Raw genomic sequence first — 14498 nt, forward strand, 5'->3', positions numbered from 1 at the left:
TGCAGGGAAGACAACTGAGTGCCTTTAAATCTCTCCCATTTGGAGAGCAGAGGTGCTGTGCCCCAGGCTGGGAACGAGGAAAGCAAGAGGCCTGGGTTGGAAATATTCATGGTGCTGAGGAATCATGTTCCATGCACGTGCCAGAATTTACTTCTTGCAAATTGTCACCAATGACACATGTAGCCAGAAAAAGTTGTGGCAGGGAACTGAATAAAGTAGTGGAAAGGAGCCTTCCCTAGACAGCCATAGAAATGATACTTCAGGCTTGCTTTTACTTTTCTTTTCTTGGTTTAAACTTCAGAAGCCAATGTATATTTTGAAATATACAGCTAGCTCTAGGTTTATGGAGGGTTTCCAAGGATAGGAAGGGCAGAAGCACATACCCTCTTCCCTGGCTATCCAGCAAGAAAGCATGCAGACAGAAAAAAGTATTTAGATTTGGAATGATCAGCATTGTAACTGCCAACCCAATCAAGGTGCTTTTATGGTTAGTTTTGTCTTCTACCTTCCCCTTCCCCAAGCATGATAATTTTGAAGATTTGCTTGCTGTGTGAATTGACAATAAAGCCAAGCACTTTTACTGACAAAACCTGGAACCATGTAAGTGGGCTACAGAGAATACCACTGTGCAGTGCTAAGCATAATGATTGGAATCCAGTATATATGTGTGAGTGTGCATTCAAACGCAGCTGTGAGTCCGATCAGCGAAACACGCTGCAAATTATGGCTGCTCCCCTGCAAATGAGACTATTACAGTTGCTTTTCATCATAAAGAAAAATTCATGTGTTCCTTTTTGCAAAGAAAGTTATCATGTTTTGCCCTGAGAATATTTATTACTACAAGGATGTGCCAGTTAAAGTGCTCAACCAGAAATATGACAGTTTAAAAGCATTGTAAAACTTACATAGCTTACTTCTTTTTCTAAAGTGCAACAAGGATGAATAGAATGGGCCAAGGTATGAAAATTAATGGTTCTGCATGACCTAGCAACTGCTGTGGGTTTCCCTCTATAACTTTGTCCTTGTGAAAACTTGTGAAATTAAAAAAAAAAAAATAGTTACAAACTTTATTCAGTTATTGGTTTGTTTGTTTGGTTGATTGTTTTGTTGGTTTTCTTTTGCCTTTTTTTCCCACCAAACCAGAAGTAAAACTGGCTGCTGCTGCTGCTGCTGCTGTTTCTCAGCCCCATTTTGGTTTTTTATCCTCTCATCTGCTTGCCTTTCTAATTGCACGTGTCCTTTTGTAAACACCCAGGTTCCTGCTCAGTGAAGATGCCTATCATGGTGCAGACATTACTTTAATTTCCCATGCCTCATTCCAATTTCTTTCCTCCCTCCCTCCTCTCCTATTCCCCATGTATGTACATGAGCATCTTTTTACGTCCACAGTATTGATTGAAGGTAGTAGAGAGCAGTTACACATTTTGGAAGAATGGTAATGGCTTTGACACCAAAATGCTTTTCCATTAATGTTTTATCTGTTTTCCATTTAGCAGAGAAAGGAAGGGTGTTAATATGAAGCCACTTGTCACATCCTACCTAATGATTTTTTTCCAAAAAAAAAAAATAGTATTTGGATAACAGTGCAGCTCAAATAGAAAAAAACATAAACAGCACACATTAAAGAAGTAACTTCCTGACTTTGTGAGCAGCAGAAGAGGAATATCTAATACAGGTGCAAATCTGAATTCTTCAGATTACACTGAAGTCTGCTCCACCTCTCTGCTCTGTCTTGAATTTAGAATTCTAAAACTTTTGACTTTCAGTAATATTGTGTACAGATTCCACATGACTCTAGTCAGATTGATGAAATGGTTCATTATAGTGATGAAGATTTTCTGATATGGACATACTAATGGCAGTTGGTCATTATGAATAGAGAAATACTTAAACTAACCCTGTGTTGGTTTTTATACTGAAAAGTAAGAGGAAATCTCCTGTTCTATCCCAAGTCAGACAACCATAGGAAAATACCTAGTTTTGAAAGTGGAGAAGTATCACTAATGTCAGGATGTGATGTTTTAGGTTTTTAAATGAAGGTCCTGCCATTTATGTCAGTCCCAGAATGGTTTCAGCATTGGAAACCAAGTTCTTAGTGAGTTCAAATGTTGACACAAAATTATATCTAGCAAACCTGCAGGTTCTTTGCCTGGGTTCCTATTGACCTAGTAAGAGAGAGACAGGCCTTTTCCAGTGAAATTCCCATTGTCAAAACTAAGAATTTTGGTAGTTTAAAAAATAAAAAAGCAAGAACAAGTCCATAACATTGTCACAAACCTTTAGTTGAACTGGAGCAAAGTAAAGTTCTTCATAGAAAAAATAGTTTATTCTCTCTTTCCCTGAAAATTTCTTGCTTCCTGCTACATATAAAATATTCATCTGCCAGAGAAAGAATTGCTGAGCAGCTGGGTGGAGAAACTTTCATTACTTTTTGTCTCACTCAGGAACAAATTACATGGGAGAATTTTCAATTTAGTTATGAACAAGACGTTTACATGCAGGAAGGAGACACACAAACACATACATGCAAACTAATTTGATACTGCAAGTGTCACAGAAGACAAAAAATTCATGTTTTAAACAGTTGAAAGGTAATCTGGGATTAGGGTGAGAATACAAATTAAGTAAAACCTTTGTGTCATGTTTGGGTAGTATTTTCTTTGGCTCTGCTTACAAGAGAGGGTGTTTCACAGTGACATTTGTTCTAAGTTGCTACTCATTCCAGAATTAATGATAGAAATTTTAAAGCACCAGTACAACAAAGCTGTTGGAGAGAGAATTGCTGGAGTCTTATACAAGTTGAAGAGAACTCTATTTTGATCTTTTTACTTTGATTATTTATATCCCTTTTTTTATGCTGTGGGGAAGTGTGTTACACAAAAATGTTAATTTTTATTTATTTGTAATGTGAGAATGAAGCCTTTTGAACCCTCATGGATGCACTGATGCTGATAGCCCATTGCTAACATAGATGTTTGAGGGGAAAGTAAGTGTTTTCTGCTTTCTGATACATTCAGTTACTTTGCTCTTCCAACATCTCTCAGGTGATGCTGTCGAAACGAAGCCTGTCAAATAGCGTAGGAAGATCAGGGACTTTTTTCAGCAGCTCCTTAAAAAAAACCAAGATAAAAAACTATTCCTATTGTCACTATAATGTAGAAACACTTCTGGTAAGGATCAATATGCATATTCCAAAAGGGAGAGGAGCAGACTGTGACAGAGAGCTTAAAAGTGCTTGGTGAGTATAGCAGTATATAAAGACTTTAGAAAGGGAATTTCTGCTCTCATCTAAAAGAAAGAGTAAATATTAAAGACAAAAATCTGTGCTAATACTCTGGAAGACATACCAAAATCAGGCTTTAAGCATAGCATAAAGGAGTGAAAAGTATGTAGGGGCTTCAAGAAGGACATTTAGTATCTGGGAGCAGAATATCATAGTGGCCAAGAGTAAAGATCAGGAGTGTTAAGCTCACATCTCAAAGGTAAGTGGGGAGGTCAATGAATTTGCACAGGAGATTTCATTTTCATGTGGTCAAAGATAATTTTAACAGAAGAAAAGAACAGGAAAGGAATAAAGCTGGATCTAAGCATTGCATGCTGGAGATGATAATGCTTGGATCAAAGTTTCAGCGCTGGCAAAAAGAAACCTAAACAGCAAAATAAATTAGAATCTACCAGCTTCTGCATTTATTATTAATGTTATGTATTTGTTACTTGCCAGGTAAAGGCAGAAAGAGACTGGGTGGCTTCTTTTTAAAGAACAGCTCCCTATACAGGAGCTTTATTTTAAATTTAACACGTAAATAAATAGCTTCTTTTGAAAATTTTAGGGAAAGCAGGATATTTTGAAGTATTTTGCACTGGCTGCTGAGAAACACAACACAGTTATGATTCTTAGCACACACACAAGTCTCCCCTTACTTGCTACAATGTTGAATTAACTTGCACCAAGTTCTGTTTGTAAGGAAAGTTTTTGCACCATGTGTTAAAAAAAAGAAGGTAGCAATGAAAGTTCACGGTGCTTAACTTGCCTTAAAATCATTTTAAACACAAACCATTAGAAAACTGTTAGTTTGAAATTGTTTATGTGATCTCACAAGGCTTTTAAAACATGATAACCATCACACTTTACACCTCTCTGAAAGGTTAGTTTAATCGTAGATCACATAAAATTGGTTTCCACAAATGCATAATGGTTCATGTGTCACACTTGAACTAAATGGTTTTTTAAATGGAGCTGAAATTATTTTGATGTGTACACATTCCCAGACTTCTTTTTCCTACAACCTTTCTTAAACCGGCCCCCATCAGGAATCATTCCCTTAAAGTCTCATTAATAATTCAGATGTTCTGATTACTTTAAAAGATCTATGGAATTGAGGCTTTTTCTTTCTTTTTTTTTTTCTTTTTTTTTTTTAACTGCTTGACAAAAAGATAAATGAATGTAGAAAGAAACGGTAGGAGTCTGGCAAGCTGTAGATCATCTCTGAACAGATTGTAACTTTATCATTCTGTCAGGAAGAATAATTTAAAGCACTTAATCAGTTAGCTTCAGTGTGCAGGATGTAACATTATGAATTCCTATCGTCCAATCTGTTCAAATCAAAGGGAACTTAATTATAATAGGTGAGAGAGAGGGAGATGGGAGATTGAACATCGCTCAGACTCAGGCAACTTTAAGGGGGCTGGGAATTATTTAGTCTGGTCACAAATGAGTAGGATATTTTTAAACATAAGTGAAAAGTATTTTAGAAAATTACAAGAAAAACAATACAGTAGTTCTGTTTCCCTTCAGTAATAATCCACTAATGAGTAATTGAATTCCTAGGTTTGAATTAATTTTTGAAAATGTGTAAGAACAGGTAACAAAGGTTTTAATGGGGAGTGGGGGTCTGGCATGTAAATTCTAAAAATCCATATGAAGTGGAAGTGTTTTAATTTGTTATTCATGAAAATGACTGAAAAGTCCAGTAATTCTGGAGATTAAGCTACTTCTTGAGAGATTCTACGTCCAAAGCTCTTTGTTTATTTTGTGGACTTATGTCCAGGAATTTGTCCTCTATTTTTCTCAGTCTTTCCATTCCTTTTCTCTCCTTTACCTGCTGAGCTTTTGTGCTCAGTCCTTGGGTTTCTAAGGTGAATTTTGCTTTGCTAATTTTAAATCATTTATTTATTAAGAAATGAGCATTCCTTCTACTCCTGCCCTGATTGCAGCATTTCAGTGGTTAGCAAAAGTAGGAGTTTATCCTGAGTGAGGCACTAAGGCTTCTGCAGCATTTTGGATGCCCCATTAGAATGAGAAGTAGTGCATACATGTAAGAGTGGCAGCTCCTGTGCCACACACTTTTGAACCTTGGATGTAATAATGAAATGCCCAGATCCGTGTGTCCACTGCTCTGCCCATCCACCCCTGGAATCTGGGGAAGGAGGACAAGAGTGGATAAAGAACCCTGTTCACAAATGCTTGCCAAGGCACAAGTGCACCTAATGCCCATTAGCCATTCTCTAGATCAGGAGTTTCCAAGTCTTGGAATAAAGTTATCTTACAAAATTGCATACCTGTCATTGAGAAATTACAGCAGAAATTGCTCTCTAAAGGGTTTAAGAATTAATTTTTTTTTTCTTTTGTGAATTTTAAGAAACTTTTGTCCATATTTGCAATGGAGCAGTGCAACACAGTGGTTGCAGTGATGAACAGCTGGGAAAGGGCTGCAATGCTGCAGCCTCTCAGCATCTTCCCACATTGCTCCCAGCCCACCTTAAAGCTGCGCCATGAAATTCTTCCTGTGTTCATGGAAACAGACATTGCTCAAGGACAGAAAAGAAAGAGCTTCCTCTCTTAATTTTCCTTTAAGTCCTTTACTGTCTTTGCCTTGCTGTCACCTATCATGACCAATCCGTTCAGGATTGCAGTGTCTGGTGTGTCCTGCACCCCATTTTAAACCCTTGAGATCAGCAGTGCCCCAGATCCTGTGTATATCCCTGAGCAGGGATATAATGCCCACTCTGTGCAGCAAGGGTGCAGGAATACAAGTTCTGTTTGTTCAAACACCAACTGCAGAAAGTTCTTTATGTTCTCCTGCATGATTTCTGGGCCAGCAGTAGCCACCACCCCAAGGCTGAAATGGCTCAGAGAAGTCTCTGATGCTCCTCTGTGTACAGACTCATATGCTCTTTTCTGCATTACCCTTATCCCAGCTGCTCTCCTTGGCTTCTTAGTTTAGACTTTGATTTGTTTTTTGTTGGTTTTTTTCAATAAATGGATCACCTGAGCATGGGCACAAGAAAAGAGCTCTCTTACATCCAAAAGCAAACTAGAACATTGGCAGTTTTCTTTAGCTTCTATTATCAAACCTGCAAGCGTCATCGTCCTTTCATAACAGTATTTTCAGAGGTATTAATCTAATGCACTGTATTGCTAGTAATTAGTCAAAGTCACCTTCTATTGATCTCTTTTTTCTATAAACTTTACTGACCACTCCCTTTTTCTTTTTCTTTTTTTTTTAATGCTTCTGTGTATGTGTGCTTCACTAATTAAACTTTCATTTTTCCCTCCTTATCCTGTCTCTACCTGTTTTGCTCCTTAGCAGAAAAGAAATGGTTTACAGATGAGCCGGATAATGCCTATCCCAGAAACATTCAAATCAAGCCCATGAGCACTCACATGGCCAATCAGATCAATCAATATAAATCGACAAGCAGCTTGATACCACCAATACGAGAAGTTGAAGATGAATGTTGACTCCTTCGAAGCCAGAACTATTTTTTTAAAGCCTGACAAACTTCATGAATGGTGATGTGACATTTATTCCTCTTACTTGCTGAACCACTGATGGAGAAGTTAAGAAGGGCACGCTTAATGGGAAAATAAAGTAGACAGATCTTTGTTTGTCTGCCTTTAATATTGCTTCCACGTATTTTGGAAACTATTTCATTTATAAATGAACATAATCAAAACTAGTCATGTATAGCCTCTAGCATTTTAAATTATTTTTATTTATTAGAAAAAATATATTTTTCTTTTTTTTTTTTTTTCATTGTTAAGTATTTTCCCTTAAAAAAACAGCATATGTGGCCAGACTCCTAAGAATTAAAAAACCCAACAAACCCTCAGTCTTTGGCTTAAAGGAGAATGATGGTCACAGTTATAAGGATATGTAATTAAGGGAGACAAATGATATATTTACAAAAAGGAAAGAAAGGTCCAACTTGTATTTTAGTAAATCAAAAAAAAAAAAAAAGAAGAAAAAAAACCAACAACACTTCACCAAAATGTTTCTTTATCAGAAGATGTGTATTTTGTTCAGCATTGACACCAGCTCTTAATAAATTGAACTTATTTATTTTCAGAGTTGAAAGTCATATTTTTGTACATGTAACATTCTTCTGAAAGATCCTTTGTTTTATATAGCTCATCTTGACTGTCAGTTACCTGAAGGTCCAGTGACCCCCCACTGTCCCCTGCCCCTTCTCACTGTCCCACACACAGAAACCCCTGGGGAACGCGCTGCCACACAGGCACAGGGAATGTCACCACCCCAGCCAAGGGCATGGATGGAAGGGGCACCTGCTAGAAATGGCAGATCTGGCAATTGCACTTCCCACTAGCCATCAGCAGTTGCGAATTTCAGGAAGGCAAGCTTGGCAATTCTTTTGCCATGTGCTTTGGCCCAGAGTGGATGCAATGGTGCATGGAAGCGTATAAACCATCTCATCTACCACATGTTGTTACTTCCTTACTTCAGAAGTGCTGATGGCCTTTCATTGCCCTGAGATGGTACAAATTCTTCCTGATATCTATAGATTGAGCTCCAGGCCCTTGCATTTTGGTGACAGCTCATACCCTGGTAAAGGGCGCACTGAATCTCCTTTTGGTGAATTCAGGATAAAAACTGGTTTAGCCTCAGCTCTACAGTCTCACAATGTGCTGTCCTCAGTTAATTCCAACAATAAGCAACATCTTATTTTAGCAGTTGTTTTTCTGGTTTTTTGTTTGTTTTTTTTTCCTTTTATTTGTTTTTACTTTGCTGGGACACCACACACAAAAGTACAGTAATAACCAAATCAAAATAATAAAAGTGATGAATGTATTTATTGTGATAACATGCAAAAGGCCTTTGATGGGTGCCTTTTGTGTCAGCAGTTTCACAAAGTTGCCAACAAGCTTTATAGCCATCAGACAAAAATGTGATGTTTCATATCTGTGCTGCAGTATCTACCCAACCAAGCATTTATGTTCTAAATGATTTAGTAACTAACTCGATCTCAAATAAGCAACATCTGACACAATTGTGTGGAAAAAAAAAAGGAAAGGCTGTGCTAATATGGAAACAAGAACCAAAACTGCAAAACCAGAGTCATCAGGAAAAGCAGATTTTCATTGTGCAAGTCAACTTTAGGCTTTGTAATTTTGCAGAATTGTTAAACACCACAATTAAACATACAGTGGTATTTTTATCATTAGAGAAATATCAGTGAATCAAACAAATACAAAGCAGACGATGAATTTATTGTGAAAACAACGATGTCCACTATATAATCCAACATTTAAGCCAAACTATCTCAGCTTTAATGTTTGTCCACTGGCTGCAGTACAAGTATAACCATACTAACACCTAATAGGCTTTATTCTGGAGTGACTTCTTGGACTGTGACTATTTTGTTGTTACATTTTGTAGAATAGCTATTTAAAGACAATAACAAGAATTGTTAATACAGTATCTGTAAAATTGGATTGTTTAAAATACTTCACTCTCCTACAGAGTAACAAAACAATACAAGCAGTTTTTCATTATTATTTAGATCCATGTTTAAGGCATTTCACAGTCCTGAAAAGAGAAGATAATTCCAGTGAGTTCTTCCGACATATGCTGCTTCAGCTAGTGACACGCTATAATTTACATCCAGTTTCTGCATTGGGTCATGTTAAGCCTTTTCTTTGAGGTCAGTGCTCCTTTTTCATTTATGAACTGCATTCATGTTAAAACCAGAATGAAAAAAAGCTGGTCCTGAGTACTGGAGAATTTTAGAAATTTCTTATTCAACCTCACCAAAAGCATATGAATTTTATTTTTTTTCCTGAAAAGATTAGTGTTTACTATAGGGGCATAAAACATTATATCTTATACCTTATCATATACAGTGCCACTTCTGTGTGTCCTTCCTTCAGAAGGGAGCATTCACTGGGTAAAACATAATGAATCAAATACAGCACCCCTACACAGCTAAGGTTTGTGTGTCTCTGTCCAGTTTAAGTGTCACACCCCAAAATCCCAGGCTTGTTTGTAAATAAAGGACAAGACCTGAACACACTCCCGAGCTCTTCTGGCACAGATAGCTCCATATGCAGGGGTTGGCAGAACAACACCCATAGAGAGCAAACAAGACAGACAGAAACAGGCAGAGTTATGGGTCTACACTTCCCATTTCTAGAAAAGCCAAAATCAGTAATATTGTCTTAGTCCTGTTTTTGATAATCAGAGATTATCAGAACTGATGTTTGGAAAGTAGGTGGAGGAACAGATAGAAAACCTGTTGAGGATCTTTGATATTCAGCCATTATAAATTACAGTGTGACCAGCACCTTGGATATATATGAATATATGAATTTACATCAAAGCTGGGAAAAGGCTGGGAAAGGGGCTTAAATGACAGCTGACAGACCGAATGATGACTGATATAGAAAAATATTCTTGGTCTTTATCAATAAATTTTACCCCTTTCTCAGAAGGCAAAAATCAAAAAAAACAAAACAAAACAAAAATGTGGGGTGGGGAGGATTCCCAGTTGTTTTGGGTTTTTTTTTTTTTGGGTTTTGTTTTGTTTTTTTTGGCATTAATTGCATGCACTACTGGTACAGGCTATAGGGTTTTTGGTAAGTCATGTGTTGGATAAACAGTGTGTGTGTGTGTGTGTGTGTGTGTTTGCACCCATGCATGCACACACGTGTGGGGCTGTGCATCTATTTGATAGAGCCATCACAAGAAGGTGTCATTGTTTTTATTCTCCATGAACTGGGGAGAAGAAAGGCACAAAAAAGTAAAGGAAGTTTGTGGCTTGCAGGGTAGCACGTGGCAGGATTGTTTCTGGTGTTTCCAGCTGGTTTGACCAAAACCCAGCCATCCTGGTCAGTTCTGTGAGAGGTGCAGTGACATTTTGCTGCAGAGCCTTCTCTCCCTGCTGCAGCTGGGCTGTGCTCCTGACCCTCCTTACACCCCTGCACTTGTGGGCTCCCACATTCCAGGAATTCTGCTGGCTCTCTCCGTGTCATGGCTATTGCTTTAATTTGTCCCCTGAAGCCCATGACACTAAGATGAAAGGATAGAACTGTCCTCTGATAGATTTGGTGGCAAGTGCAGAGCACTGAAGAGGTTAAGGTATAAAGAAAAGAAAATATTTACAGTCTTAATGCAAATTTTAACACCTCATTGTGACTGTGTAGTTCCTTCTAAAATAGTAAGTATATGATGTATTTTTTAATAGGGAAAAACAAGATGAAAACATTTCCTTGTACTTTTTAAAAGCATTCTAAAGCTGTCACTGACATTTTAACACTTTGTCTTTCAAATCAGCGTTGATGGCCCACAGTAGGGAACACATGGGACAGAAAGTACAAACCCCTTGATCTGGGCCAGGCATGGTCAGCTGGATGTGAAAAGAGAGAAATGGCCTCAGCCAAAGGAGGGAAAGGGCAGATGTAGTTTGCAAGCCAAGTACAGGACACACTGCAAAAGCATTAGCCTTTTATTATACATTGGTGGGTGGTGGTGGTGGTGAGGTTGGCTATTTTTGCCCAGCAAAAGGAAGCTTTTGCATTTCTTGAACTCTTATGTAGTAGAAGGAGAAAGTACAATAGTGTGTTCTCATTCAGGTTTTGCTGGGTGTGTGTGTGTCTAAACTACAGCTAACAACTACTGCAATAACTGGTTGCATAAACTGATGCATAAACATACATGACAAAAAAAAAAAAAAAGCAATAATTTACAAATGGCTAATAATGTTTTCACTGCTTGGTCACTCTCTGGCCAATCCATAAAAATGTTAGCAACTGCCCTGGACTAACTGACTCACATGGGCTCAAACTGAAACACAGAGCAGGTGCTTAAATAGTTTTAAGAAGTGGATTCCTAAGGGCTCCTGGATCCCAATGCATTTGAAATGAACACATATTGAGGTCAATGTGTGTGTGTATGTGTGTTTTGTTTTTACAGCTGTTATCATTGTGAATTTCTTTAGCACCAAAAGAAGTGTGTGTCTCACCTTTCATTTCTAGTCCTGAATGTGCTTAAACAAAATATCCAAGCGTGTGAAAGGCGATGAACAGGACAAAGTGAAAACAGAAATCTGTTCCCAGTGTTACAGTGGATTAGCCTGGGAATATCTGTCAAAGTCAATGGCAAATGCACAAAAAAAAATCAGAGGAAAGGAGAACTCTTTATAATCCTGTTTTTTTCTTTTCTGTGCCATCTGAACCACTGAAACCCCCAGCATACAAACAAGAACCTTTTTAATTTTAATTATTTTTTTTATAATTCTAAAGGTTCTTGAATAACCACAGGCTTAAGGAAAATAGTGGGGTTTTTTTTAAAAAAAAGTCATTATATATACATGCCAGGTCTCCTAATATTCCATTTACAGTATTTTCATGCTGAGCAATAGTAGTGGGTGTGGGTTACAGCCCCATCTGAAATAATGGAAGGAATGTAGCAGCTCTTCTGCTGTAGTCACTGCCCAGGATGGTTATGTGGGCCTGTAGTATTGGCAAGTGTGTGCCAGCATTTACCAGAGCTCTGTTTCTGTCAGTGATGCATCTATGGTTCTCTCTGCTCTAGAGCATGCAGCCCCGCTGAGGCTGTGCAGTCTCTGAGCACCAGTCTGTGTGACCAGGCAAATTCCACTGGAGCCCACAGCGAGGGCTGCTGCTCTCAGGTGTCTGCTCTGCACAGAGCTGTGTTACTGGGAGCTGCCAAAAGGAAAAGGGGCAGGGAAAATGATGAAAATATAAAATGTGAGGTATTTCTTTTATTACTTTGGGTCTAATTTAGAGCAATATCTAACTTAGGAAGCTCAACAGTAGCGCTGCATCTAATTAGAACCTTTATGATGTTGAGACAAGGTTTCTTACTGCTTCAGTCAATGCATTTTAGAGGAGATCTCTATAATGTAAAAAAACCCAAACAACCCAGAACACAGCATATAGGCAGCTGAATACATGTAATAAAACCCATAGATTTTTCAGAAACAAAGAAGTGGCATAAGAGCATTTTGTTGACTGGACAATAACTAGTAGGAACAAAAAAATAATTCAGCAAGAAGTTATCTCAAGCAGTTAAAAAAATTCTGCTTCTGCCATTGTTCCGTAGCTTGGGACACATATGCTTAGCCAATGCAAATAATCTAATCTCTGGCAAAAAATAAATAAAATATTTTTAAAACTATATATAAAAAGTATTACTTTAACTTTCATATTTCTGTAGAGTTCAAGACTGATGAAACCATCTTCTTCCTTTGGAAAAAACACACACACACAAATACATATATACACTATATTTTGATTGTTTCAAATGTCTACATTAGTTATAATTTGGAAGTGGAGATGGCAAGGGAGTACACAGAGAACCAGCAAGCATCTTAATTTAAAAGTTCATGAAGAAAAAGGAGTACTACTTCATCACTTTACTTTTAACATCATGGGTTGGTGAGAGAGAACAAATGCTGGTGCTCAGAAATGATCTACCTGACTTTGTCATATGTAATATCCAGTGAAAAATATATCGTCCTGTAAAAAGGGTTTGTACATAACTTGTACATGGTTTCATTTTGTATTTTTCTCAGATTAAAATTTATGTATTTGTGTTCTAAAAGAAGGAGACATTGCTGTGTTTTCTTTTTTCTCTTCTAGAAAAGTTTGTAGCTTGTATCACCAAGTCATGAATATTACTGCATCCATGAAACTGATATTATTAATGCTTTGACCAAAGACTAACTCTACAGCCTTTCTCTCTTGCTTACACTCCAGAATCCTTACAATGATAATTAATATCAGCTGCCATGGAGGATGCTATGGGTCCTCCATGAATAGCAATTCTGCACCAGCAATAAATGGCACCCTAACACCAGTTGTATAGCCAAATACAGATAAAGCCTGGTTCAATTTATCTACTTTACATGGCTGAACTGAGCATTTAGCTCCGCTAGGCTGGGCTAAAATGGATTGATAATTTTCCTAAACAGCCCAAGATTTTCTTTCACATGATGAGTACATTTAAAAATTATCTGCAAGTTTTGGACTATGTTTCCATTGCAGGGGACAAAGTATCATCCTACATGCAACTGTATGGTTTAAGTCTTCAGAAAAAACAGTCTCCTTTTGGAGTCTGTAACATTGTGTGCATGTGGCTGGCATTCTGCTATAAAATAACCTTGTCATTAAGGTTGACATCATTAATCTTCTGTGCAGCAGTATCACCACAGCGATTTGTAATCAATCACAGTTTGATAAACCTTGCTTGATTCTGAATAATGGAGAAGAAAGAAGAGGAGCAGAACTCTGGAAAAGATTCAGTTAAGCTTCTAAGAAACCCCCAAAAGTACAAATACTCATTGGGTCCTAACACAAAGAACCAGATATAAAATGGCTGCACAGATTGCTCTGCAAGCAAACAAGAATGGTTTTGGGGGAGGGGGAGAATCAATGCATGACAAAATCTGTGCAGAACTGTGGAGAACTATGTAAGAAACTGGCTCTGCACCAATGTTCACTCCTCCAGACCATCCTTAGCCTCTCTCACTGGGGAAGGGAGTTTATGTGCCATAAAAACTGCGATGTCTGTTTTCAACAGTTCAGTGAAAGGACCACTCTGTGTCAATATATCCATATGCAGATGCCTACTTTAGCTCTAATTCCTTGACCTTATCCCTTCTTGGTGCCAGGCACTAATTAGGAAGCTTGACTTTTAATTACTGAAGGAGAACAACAAGAGGAAGTGATGCACAGTCACACAACACACCATGAACAGGTACCCATTTTAAGATGGAATTGGTAATCCTTCATCAAGGGTTTAATCACATGTCTGCTCCCTGCACAAGGTTCCATATCACAGAAGAGGCATTTACCCACACACAGAGATGTACAGATATATGTGTGTGCATTTGAACATGAATAATTATACCTATACATATGTGTCACCACCAACTAATATTTTTAAGGTCTTGGCTCCTAGCTGGCACCACTTGCTGTCAAAAACACTTAAATCAAACCTGGCCATGGAGTAACTAAAGTATGAAGCTGTTTTGTTATGTCTACAGCCCTGATACTCATCAGTACAAAGACTACACTGAGCAGAACCCCATGAAGTTCCCCCCAAAATTTTAGTCAGCAAGTACCTGCAGCAAATGAACAGGTTGTTCTCACTTTTGCTGGACCTTAAGGCAGTTCTGCTACTCTTTCAAAATACTTCAATTGTATTATAGCAATTCAATGTTGATTTTTTTAAAAT

The 14498-nt window shown here is 37.9% G+C and overlaps 1 protein-coding gene across 1 annotated transcript in view; it reads left to right on the top strand.

Moving 5' to 3' along the window:
* Positions 1-12866, top strand: part of KCNMA1 (potassium calcium-activated channel subfamily M alpha 1) — a 255043-nt gene extending 242177 nt beyond the window's left edge. The window contains exons 31-32 of the mRNA XM_033515702.1: positions 929-957; positions 6588-12866. Of these exons, the coding sequence (XP_033371593.1) occupies positions 929-957; positions 6588-6742 (184 nt within the window). The 3' untranslated portion in view covers positions 6743-12866. The remainder of the gene's footprint in view (positions 1-928; positions 958-6587) is intronic.
* Positions 12867-14498: the final 1632 nt, after the last annotated feature.

This window comes from Parus major, chromosome 6 (genome assembly GCF_001522545.3).
Source record: "Parus major isolate Abel chromosome 6, Parus_major1.1, whole genome shotgun sequence".
In the NCBI taxonomy this organism is placed as follows: Eukaryota; Metazoa; Chordata; class Aves; order Passeriformes; family Paridae; genus Parus; species Parus major.